The sequence below is a fragment of the Oncorhynchus mykiss genome, chromosome 23 (genome assembly GCF_057628025.1).
Source record: "Oncorhynchus mykiss isolate SJ-2025 chromosome 23, ASM5762802v1, whole genome shotgun sequence".
Lineage (NCBI taxonomy): Eukaryota > Metazoa > Chordata > Actinopteri > Salmoniformes > Salmonidae > Oncorhynchus > Oncorhynchus mykiss.
The window spans coordinates 7,235,272-7,247,302 of NC_143044.1; the positions used below are offsets into that span (position 1 = coordinate 7,235,272).

Consider the following 12,031-nt stretch of genomic DNA (forward strand, 5'->3'; position numbering starts at 1 on the left):
GCCCTCCATGGAATGAGTTATACACCCCTGTCCTAGGGTATGAGTTATACAGCCCTGTCCTAGGGTATGAGTTATACAGCCCTGTCCTAGGGTATGAGTTATACACCCCTGTCCTAGGGTATGAGTTATGCAGCCCTGTCCTAGGGTACGAGTCATACACCCCTGTCCTAGGGTATGAGTTATACAATCCTGTCCTAGGGTATGAGTCATACACCCCTGTCCTAGGGTATGAGTCATACATTGACACCTGTCATTGTAGGAGGCGTTTTCTGAGGTCATGAGATATTGTACGGGGTTAAACAAGTGTGTTCACGTTCTATGCACTCAGAAGCAGAGCATTCTGGGAAAGGCAATTCCATGTTCACTACAACTACAGAACCACATGACAAAAACTACAGGACAAAATCTACCTACATTAAATCTACCTTACATTAAAGCATTCCCAGTTGCACAAGCTGTTGATTTGCGAAAAACACACACCAAAAAAACCAGACAATTATATTATAAAAAGAGAAAGAGTTTCTTTGTGGACCAGCTGGAAGTCTACATCTTTGAGGACAACGTTAGAAAACATTTGTATAACACTGATACAACCATGCCCTCATGCAGTCTTTCACTAGGATTACCAATGTCTTTACCTCTTCACTACAACCCTGTCAATGCCACCTACCAATCTTACCACACCGTCACTGACATGCACTTTACTTACAGTCCCTCACTCATCTCTCACCAACAGAGAGGATATATATATATATATATATATATATATATATATATATATATATATATATATATATATATATATATATATATATAAAAAAGATGAATCTACACCACGTGCCTTTTACACAGTCCTCGCTCTTCTTGCTGATAATGACAAACCTGGAAAAATACTTCCATCATTCAGTCCTGTATAGCTAGCTAAACCTTTACTGTGCATTGCAACACATACACATTAGTACATATCCCTTCCACCTTTCTTCAGTCTTCCTTGCCATAGAAAGCATTGGACCCTCTCTCCCTAGTCATAGACAGGCATTAAAAAAAAACAACCTCTCTCTCCATTCCCAGCTGAAAAACAGAAAAGCCTTTCTCTCTCTCCCCTCTCTCTCCCTTATGCCATGTCTGTGGAAATGTACCAGCGCATTCCCACGAGGGGATAAAGATAAGACTGTGTAGAAGAGAAGAGTCTCTCTCGCTCTCTGTTGGCTGTGTATTCCTGTGAGCGTGATCCCGTCCTGAGTTGCTGCAGAATGGGGGGGGGGGGACAAACCCTGGACAAACCCTCCTCCGGAATGACACAACGTGTAAACGGCAGCTCGCACACACATAAAATTTAAAAAAAGAAAATTAAAAAAAAGTATTTTTTCTTAAAAACATCTCAGTCCATAGAGCAGAGAAGGAACACTCCCCCCAGAACGAGCTTTTAAAAAGGTCTAAATCCTAAATCAAAATGAAAAGAAACGCAAAAAAAAATGGTAGCACGTTAAGGTAGGGCGAGCAGGTGAGAGTCACCTGGGTACGTGTGTCGCTGGTGGTTCAGTGTGGTCATAATGTCCATGAGCCACAGGATATCCTACGGACCATTATTCATCAGAGTCCTTTTTGGCCTTTACAGCGAGGCTGGATGGATGAGTTTCCTGCAGGGACTCTTACCAGAGAGAACAGCTTATTGCCATGAAGCAGTCTGCAGGCGCGCGCACACACACACCTGATTGAACGTCCAGAATGATGGAGTGTGTGTGCTATTAGCTGCATGCGTATAACTGGTTGTGTGTGGTCACACAGCTATGGTGTGTTATTGCAGGTTGTTGCATTACTGAGCTAGGATTAGGTTTAAGTTTCTATGGTAACATAGCCTAAAGACTATATGATGAGTATTGACAAAGGGCTGGACTGGGGAGTGAGCATTAGCCAGGGGTACCTGCCTAGCATTAGCTAGGCTCAGGGAAGAGGCACTAGGCTCTTGTAGCATAATATACTTGTGTATAAAGACATAAGTAGTACTTGGTATCAAGTACTATATGAGTATCTATGATAGCAACATTACAATGATATTTGAACTGTGTAACTGATCCTGCATCTGTTTGGCTGATCAAGGAGTGATGTTGGAGTGTGATGTTGTGTGTCTTTGTGTATTAGTGCTAGTGTTTGCACGTCTGTGTGCTTGTGTGTCCCCCTCTCACAGAGCTTTCATTTGCAGACTTGACTTAACCGTACGACCCAGAACAACCACAACATTCTCTCCTCACACAAGGCCGAGTGACAGCGTAAAAAAAATCAGCCACTAATATCACTGCTTGTCTCACTTACACCCTCCATTCTTATCCAATTAACACAGACTTCAAAACAAAACAAAAAGAAGAGCATGAAAAGAAACTAAAAAGAAAAACAAAGGAAACCTGAACAGCAAATATTGAACCCTGCTGCGCTTCTCCTGAGAAACGCAGTGACATCGAGGTGCCTCCAGGGGGAGTGCTGAGCAGGAGAGCGCACTAGGCTGCATCACAAGTGACGCTCTTTACGAGGGTGGGGTGAAAGGGCGGCCCTCGTCGCTAGGAGTGGCCGTGTCATCGCTGGGGTCCAGGCTGTCCTTGGGGCTCAGCGTGCTGTGAGAGGGGGGTGGGGTAGACTCTGAGCGGGGTGGGGTCATCCCGGATGGGGGAGGGGTTTCAGGTGAGCTCTCCTGCCGTCCATTGGTCGTGGGCTCGGTGGGTGGTGGGGGGGGCGTGACGATGGCCGTATCCCCGCAGGGCACCGCTGGGGGGTCAGAGGTCAGGTCGAGGACGGAGGGCGGAGTTGGGGTCGCGATTGGCGTCACGGCAGGCTTGGTGGGGGTGGGCGTCAGGTGCACCGCTGGGATGGTGGCGCGGGGGTTGGAGTTATGCAAGAGCCCCTCCCCCAGAGAGAGGGAAGAGTCGCTGGGGACCAATGAGGGGGTCTTCTCCACCAGACGCCACTGCATGACACTGGTATCTTTCCCGCCCGTGGACACCAAGTGACTATCGTTGTGCATGAAGGTCACATTAGTCACGTGACTGCTGTGGGCGCTATATTTGTGGCTCGGTGCCTGCGGAGGAAGGAGACGCATGTCAGCACATTATATTATGATTGGAAGCAAATATTACAGTATGTTATAGTATATACAGTCTACGCTTAGTACAGGGATGGTAGCACTGAACAGTGTTAATTCAGTAAGTGGCTGGTGCCCAGGGGCAGGGCAGGCTTACCTTGGGTCTCGCACAGGGGTACTGGAAGAGGTGCACTTTGCAGAAGTCATCAGCCAGAGCGATCACCTTCCTGTTGTGGGATCTGATGAGGGCGTTGATGTCTGTGCCATCGGAACCCTCAGGCCACACTCCTGGAAGACACAAACACACACACATTGGTGGTTTTGCTCCACTATCACAGTTAAAATATGGAGTCTGAGCAGTGAACCTGTGTGTACTTTCCATATGTGTGCGTACACGAAGTCATGTCAAAAGCATACCACCAGGGGGCAAACAAACACTGTAAGAGAGACTTCATACACCTCTCCATGCACTCTAACATGCTCAATACACTCCCTATCCTACTTTCCCTCTCTCACAGGTCTGTACAAAAACATATGCATGCACATATAGAAATAGTGATCACTTCACACACACGTATGCAATCTCTATTCTCAGGGGTAATATCAGTTACAGCCAGTGGCGTCAGTTCAGCTAAACCTAGGGTATGGCAAAGTGGGGTGTGTGGAAATACCCCACCCCCCAAAGCAGGTGGAGTGAAACACTGTTCACACTTCCCAATCCAAAACCAAGATAAAAAGAAAGATGAAGGTTGGCAAATAATCAACAACTACAAAAAGAAGCTTACAATAACATTGCAGACAATAATGACTTTGCAGACATCAATTAATTATTATTGGACAAAAATAAGTGATAAATGTACAGTACACTCAAAATGTGTTGCAAGTAGGGAAAAGCTATAATTTATTAAACTAAACAGGATATGTATGTGTGAGATATTCAGTAATTATACACTACCGGTCAAAAGTTTTGGAACACCTACTCTTTCAAGGGTTTTTCTTTATTTTTACTTAAAAAAATAAAAAAAATGTTTTAAATTGTAGAATAATAGTGAACACATATGGAAGCATCCAGTAACCAAAAGTGCTAATCAAATTAAAATATATTTGAGATTCTTCAAATAGCCACTCTTTAACATGATGACATTTTCACACTCTTGGCATTCTCTCAACCAGCTTCATCTGGAATGCTTTCCAACAGTATTGAAGGAGTTCCCACATATGCTGAGCACTTGTTGGCTGATTTTACTTCACTCTGCAGTCCAACTCATCCCAAACCATCTCAATTTGGTTGAGGTCGGGGGATTGTGGAGACTACGTCATCTGATGCAGCACTCCATCACTCTAATTATTGGTAAAATAGCCATTATACAGCCTGGAGGTGTGTTGGGTCATTGTCCTGTTGAAAAACAAATAGTCCCACTAAGCCCAAACCAGATGGGAGGGTGTATAGCTGCAGAATGCTGCAGTAGCCATACTGGTTAAGTGTGCCTTTATTTCTAAATGAATCACAGACAGTGTCACCAGCAAAGCACCACCACACCACAACACCTCTTCCATGCTTTACAGCGGGAAATACACATGCAGAGATCATCCGTTCAGCCACACCGCATTGACTGACCTTCATGTCCTATAGTAATGATGAACTGTCGTTTCTCTTTGTTTATTTGAGCTGTTCTTGCCATAATATGGACTTGTTTTTTTTTAACCAAATAGGGCTATCTTCTGTATACCATCGCGACCTTGTCACAACACAACTGATTGGCTCAGATGCATTAAGGAAAGAAATTCCACAAATTAACTTTTAACAAGGCACATCTGTTAATTGAAATGCATTCCAGGTGACGACCTCATGAAGCTGGTTGAGAGAATGCCAAGAGTGTGCAAAGCAGTCATCAAGCCAAAGGGAGGCTATTTGAAGAATCTCAAATATTATATTTGGAATATTTGGATTTATTTAACACTTTTTTGGTTACTACATGATTCCATATGTGTTATTTCATTTCTACAATGTAGAAAATAGTAAAAAGAAAAACTCTTGAATGAGTAGGTGTTCTAAAACCTTTTACCGGTAGTGTATGTGGGGATTTTAATACGGTGATGGAACCTAATGATCGACTATCAGACAATTTCGAACAGTCTCTTGAACAAAACGTTTTATGAAGTGATATCTGATTAATTATACGGTGGTGAAACTGACCCGTGCAGAAACGAAACACTGTATTTGAAAAAATATACTCTGTGTACAACTGTCAGAAAGAGTGCGTACTGTAATAAAGTGGATTTGTTTTGTCAAAAACTAAATTGTCTCCTATGCCTAATTGTCATGAAGAGAGTTTCAGTATTTCACCCCTTTCAGTGAAATATTACAAAACTAAAAAAATATTGGGTTTGATGTCCTGTCTTCAGAAAGTATTCACACCCCTTTACTTTTTCTACTTGTGTTACAAAGTGGGATGAAACTTTTTTTTTGTCAACGATCTACACAAAATACTTTGGAATGCCAAATTGGAAGAAAAATGTGAACATTTGTAAAAGTAAGTAAGTAAATAAATAAAACACTAAAATATCTTGATTAGATAAGTATTCAACCCCCTGAGTCAATACATGTTAGAATTGCCTTTGGCAGAGATTACAGCTGTGAGTTTTTCTGGGTAAGTCTCTATGAGCTTTGCACACCTGGATTGTTTTCCTAAAAAAACTCTCTAGGTCTTGCAGATGAAAGCATACCCATAACATGATGCAGCCACCACCACGATTGAAAATATGAAGAGTGATACTCAGTGATGTGCTGGATTTGCCCCAAACTTAACACTTTGTATTCAGGACATAAAGGTTATATATTTGCCACATTCTTTGCAGTTTTATTTTCGTGCCTTATTGTAAACAGGATGCATGTTTTGGAATATTATTTTTCATTAGGTACAGGCTTCTTTCTTTTCCACTCTGTCAATTAGGTTAGTATTGTGGAGTAAATGCAATGTTGTTGTATATCTCCTATCACAGCCATCAAACTGTTTTGTTTGTCACCATTAACCTCATGGTGAAATTCCTGAGCAGTTTCCTTCCTTTCCGGCAACTGAGTTAGGAAGGAAGCCCGTATCCTTTCAGTGACTGGGTGTATTGATACACTATCCAAAGTGTAATTAATACATTCAGAATGCTCAAAAGGGATATTCAATGTCTGCTTTATTTTTTATCCATCTACCAATAGGTGCCCTTCTTTGCAGGGCATTGTTGCTGACAGGTGTAGAAATTGAGCACATAGCCATGCAATTTCCAAAGACGAACAATGGCGGTAGAATGGTCTTACTGAAGAGCTTAGTAACTTTCGACGTGGCACCATTTAGGATGCCACCTTTCCAACAACTCCGTTCGTCAAATTTCTGCCCTGCTAGAGCTGCCCCGGGCAACTAAGTGCTGTTATTGTGAAATGGAAACGTCTAGGAGCAACAACGGCTCAGCCGTGAAGTGGTAGGCCACACAAGCTCACAGAACGGGGCCGCCGAGTGATGAAGCACATAGCACATAAAAATTGTCTGTCCTCGGTTGCAATACTCACTACCGAGTTCCAAACTGCCTCTTGACGAAACGTCAGCACAAGAACTGTCTGTCTGGAGCGTCATGAAATGGGTTTCCATGGCTGAGAAGCCACACACAAGCCTAAGATCACCATGAGCAATGTCAAGCGTGGAGTGGTGTAAAGCTTGCCATCATTGGACTCTGGAGCAGTGGAAACGTGTTCTCTGGAGTGAGGAATCACGCGTCACCATTTGACAGTCCAACGGAAGAATCTGGGTTTGGCCGATGCCAGGAGAACGCTACCTGCCCCAATGCATAATGCCATCTGTAAAGTTTGGTGGTTGAGGAAGTGAAGGGAAATCTGAAGGGAAATTATCAAAGGACTTACTTAGGATTACAATCGACAAGGACGCATGAAGACACATTTTTTTTTTACCAAAGAATGGACAGCGCCTCGGTACAACACGTAGACATAGCGGAGCACCGTGGCATGGTGCTGAATGGACAGCGCCTCCGTACAACACATAGGCATAGTGGAGCACCGTGTGTTCTTTTCATGAACATGGCCTTATTTCGTTACAGAATATTGTATGACTGTCATTCATATTCCTTTTACCCAGCTCAATGTTACATCGATAGGTTTAAGCTATTACATGATACTCAACTTTTCCCCTATACCCATCACGAGGTTGCTACAACCTAGCCTACAAATGAAATTTTACAACGTAGGTGCACAGGTCGAGAGAAAAATATTTTAATCAAGCTGACAGTGACACATTCAATACCGTCATTCAATGTATTGATAGGTTTAGGCTACTACATGACACTCAAATTGTCCTTATACCCATCATGATGAATAGCCTATGAATGAAAGTTTACAACGTAGGTGCACAGGTCGAAATTTTGTAATCAAGGTGACAGACATTGACAGATTCAATACCACCTTGCAAACTCCTGCCTGCATTTAGCTGATCTAGGGTGGAATCATTAGTCCAAACAGTTGCAAACAAGAGTTTCTATTGGACAAATTCAGATACGTTTGTCCCCGTTTAGTTTTGTTAGCATTTTAAGAAACGTTTTAACAGAATCAGCTGAATAAATACACCCGTGATCACGCCCAAACACAGTTAACTTACACAGCAACCACATACAATGAGCAAAGACACCGTGCTGTTTGTATAATTCCTTCTCACATCTATGCGCTATTCTGTGACCAGGTAAAAAAATAACTTTCCAAGCCAAACCTTCATATCATAACTGCTACATACAGCCTACATAGTTGTCACCATATGAGCTAACATCATAGTCAACATAGCTACTAGAACTAACGCGTTAGTAAACCCACTATTATCATGCAGTAGTGTACAGCAAGCAGTTAGGCATTTACACCGACGGGCCCCGGAGACAACAAATTAATAAAACCGAAAGCTTACCTTGACTTGGACTTGGATAGCCATAGCCAGCTAGCTAACATAACAAACCTCTCTGTTTGAGCCAGGTGTATGAGTAGGCATGAGCAGCATTCGCTAGCTAACTGCAATATGTAACTTTTTGGGTGATATGACCCAATTCACATATAAAAATATGTTGCGTGTGCAAGTCTAAGTTGAGGTAGATCTGTTCTATCTGCGCTATTTCTATGCTTCCCGTTCTTATGTTTCATTTTTGCGTCTATTACTTTCAGTTTTGTACACCGTCTTCAAACAGCTGAAAATGAAATATTTTTGGTTATGGAAAATATATTTCACAGCGGTTTAGATGGTACAATGACTCTACACTATATTGTCACAAACTGAAATTAATCAAACGATTAGAATTTTAGCAAGAAGGAAATGGCAGAGTGCATCTTTAAGTGAAAGTAAAAAAAAAATACAATTAAATATAGCTAGCTCTCACTCCCTTTCTTGCTTCTCCTCCATTTAAGAAATGAATTTGCTCAAAACTGTTCAACTATTGTCAGCAAGAGCTCTGATAGGTTGGAGGATGTCCTCCGGAAGTTGTCATAATTCCTGTGTTAGTCTACGAAAGGGGGTGAGGACCATAAGCCTCCTAGGTTTTGTATTGAAGTCAATGTACCCAGACGAGGACGGAAACTAGCTGTCCTCCCTTCCTCTGAGGGGCCTCCACTGGATCAATTGTAAATTGGCACTCCACATGAAAAAGGTTGCCGACCCCCTGCTATAGGCTATTTAAAGCCACATTTGTTGAATGGCGCATACAGTGTATTATGACAGTGTCATCGTCTCGTGCCCTCCCACCACCATTGTCTCGTTGCGATGCATTCAGAGATGTTCCTCATAATGTGTGTGCCCAGCTCATTTTCGCATTTGCCTTTCTGCATTATTCGCCAGGGAAGGTAAGAAAAACAAAAATTGGTGAATATTGAAGCATTGTATCAACAAGGTGGCTCTGAGAATATTGAAACATTGCATTAACGAACGAGGCGTCTCGGAGACTATTGAACCATTTTGTATCAACAAGGCGGCTCCGAGAATATTGATATTGCAACATAGTAGCCAACCACAAGGTAGCTCGTGCAAATTTTCCCCTGAGCCAGCTTGTCTCTGTCTGATTATTGTGTTGCCTACGCAGCAGTTGCACCATTTGGGTGCCTGTTAAAGTTTTTAAAAGAAACCCTTTATCCACACTATAGCTATATAACTTAGCAACATTTAATGATGTTTGGCCAGCAAGAGTTGACCTGTTAGAATATTAGAGCAGAGGCAGGTAGGCTAACGGGTAGGGATTAGGGATGCAGGCAAAGAATGATGAAGTAGGCCTACAGCAAGAAGCTACAAAAAAAGTTAGCCCAACTAAGTAATCATAAATTATTTGCATTATCTCAATTATTATTCTGGAACAGCATAAAAATGCACATTTGCTATAGCCTACAATTGTTATTGGCTTTGAAGCCAAAAACAGGACATGTAAAATAGCAAGTTATTCAGTTATTCAGAATTCATGAAAATAACAATTACACCTCCCAATTCCCAATTCAATTAACCCCTGGATATCAGATTACAACAAGACTTGTTGCCTACTTTAATTTTGGGGCCTAATCATTACACCCCTGGTTGTAGCCTCAGACAATCTACTGGCGCAGAACTGTGAAATCTGAAAGTCAAGCGTTAACTATATTTCCAGCCCCATAAAGTACTGAAATATGTGGAGTGGGGGGCTAATGTGGGGCTATTATTCTGAGCCCAAGTCCCTCCGAAAGAGAGAAAGAAAAAACTGGGGTGAGTGAGTGAGTGAGTGAGTGAGTGAGAGAGAGAACGAGATGGACAGTGAAAAAGTGATGGACAGAGAGACAAAAAAAAGAGGGAGAGAGAAATAAAGAAAGAACGAGAGAGATACCACATAACACACCATGCTGCAGTGGGACAAAACCAGTAGTGAAAAGCACAGCAGGGACAATTCTGGTAGCAGAACGAGAGTTGGAATGGAAGGATATTAAATTCCTATTATTCAAATTAGAGCTCTTAAATTCCTTTCAATGCTACAAACTTGGGTACGACATCTAAAAAAAAAACTGAATAAGAAAGGAGTAGAGCAAGAGAGGGTGAATGAAGGGAGAGAAAATAAAACCGGGGCAATAGGCAGAACGTCTAAGAGTGCGTGCGATAAGTTGCTGATGTGCAAACTCCCAAACCACACTCTGTTCAGTAGTAGGACTCATAGAAACATAAATTGCAGCCACACAACCACAGAAGCTTATAAACCCACACCAGTGAAAGTAAAAACACACAAACACAGACACAGAAATCTAGCATGGCACAGCCAAGAACCGTGCCAACGTGTTTGAGGACGAATCAAGCCCAACAGAAGAACCCATCCCACACCATATCCATATAACCCAGGTACTGACCGAAGACATGGTAGCCCAGCACACAGGTGTAGGTGGCCCAGTCAATGTCCTTACACTCCGAACGGTTACGGATGTACTTGCAGCCATTTGGAATGTCCCCTGCAAAAAAGGATAGAACCAAGTCAGGGCATAGTTTAAGGGGATACTACACAACAGAAGTGTAATGCAAAAAGGTATGAGCTACACTGTACGTTGGTTTAGCCCGATTATTTAAAAAAAAGTTTATCACATTTTTTGGGGGATAAATAGTCCTTCATGGATCAGTAACATAGCATGAGGCTTCATCAATGAAGCTGTAGTCTCACTGAAGCATGACAATCATTTGAAGGCGTCTCTACTCACAGTAGAGGATCTCATAGTCTCCTGAGTTGGACATGATGAACTTGTTGTCGGGGGACCAGTCAAGATGTGTGATGTAGCTGGAATGTCCCTGTTAACCACAGAGTGAGAAAGTTTGATACATGATTTAGAGAGATGAAACAGCTAAATGGTCTATTTTTTGTTGTTGTTGTATTTTACCCACTTTTTCGCCCCAATTTTGTGATATCCAATTGCGACCCAATTTCAAACTCGTCTTATCGCTGCAACTCCCCAACAGGCAAAGGTCGAGTCACTCGTCCTCCAAAACATGACCCGCCTAACCGCGCTCCTTAACACCTGCCGCTTAAGCCGGAAGCCAACTGCACCAATGTCTCGGAGGAAACACTGTTCAACTGACGACCTAAGTGTCAGCCCGCAGGCGCCCGGCCCGCCACGTGGAGTCACTAGAGCACAATGAGTCAAGTAAAGCCCCCCCGGCCAAACACTCTGCTAACCTGGACGGCGCTGGGCCAATTATGCTCCGACCCTGTCACGGCCAGTTGTGACACAGCCTGGGATCGAACCCATGTCTGTGGTGACGCCTCAAGCTCCCCAATGTAGTGCCTTAGACCCGCTGCACCACTCGGGAGGCCCTAGTTAATGGTATTTTAATGGAGCTAGGGACATATACAGCAAGTATAGTACAGCTGACTTAGTTTTGCACATCATTTCATGTGACATTTTGGCCTTTATAAAAGTTGGAACGAACTCCAGTCTTCCACCTCAGCCCATAGGAGGAGACACCGTGTGTGTGTGTGTGTGTGTGTGTGTGTGTACACATGTCTGTCTGTCCTCCCCCTCACTCAGGGTCAGGGAGGAAATCTCTGTTAGACTATCTTGGCACTTGGTTTGATTTCCTTCAAGTCTGCAGGCTTTCCTCCAACACAAAGACCCATACACACATGCAATCATACACATGCATGCAAACGCGCACACTTTTACACACAGGAATGTCACTGACATCCTGCCAAGCTAGACACTCCACAGCTGCCGACTTTCTCACACAAACATATACAAATCTGAATTCCATACTGAACGACGCGCACACACAAAGTTTATGTATTTCTCTGTTTATGCATTTCCCTATTTATACGTAGAAACCTGTAGTTATTTATTTGAAAAACAGGACATACATATTTACGCGTCACTAAAAATCCCCATAAACAGTTATACACAGAAAGTACAAAACATTAGGACCAGGTGAATCCAGG

The 12,031-nt window shown here is 42.8% G+C and overlaps 1 protein-coding gene across 8 annotated transcripts in view; it reads right to left on the reverse strand.

The window, feature by feature from the left end:
* Positions 1–914: 914 nt before the first annotated feature.
* Positions 915–12,031, reverse strand: part of LOC110502345 (EMAP like 4) — an 83,862-nt gene continuing 72,745 nt past the window's right edge. For all 8 annotated transcript variants that reach the window (XM_090216679.1, XM_090216678.1, XM_090216677.1 and 5 more), the window contains 4 exons: positions 10,803–10,890; positions 10,461–10,559; positions 3,231–3,361; positions 915–3,070 (listed from right to left, as the gene is read on the reverse strand). In XM_090216679.1, the coding sequence (XP_090072805.1) occupies positions 2,522–3,070; positions 3,231–3,361; positions 10,461–10,559; positions 10,803–10,890 (867 nt within the window). In that variant the 3' untranslated portion in view covers positions 915–2,521. The remainder of the gene's footprint in view (positions 3,071–3,230; positions 3,362–10,460; positions 10,560–10,802; positions 10,891–12,031) is intronic.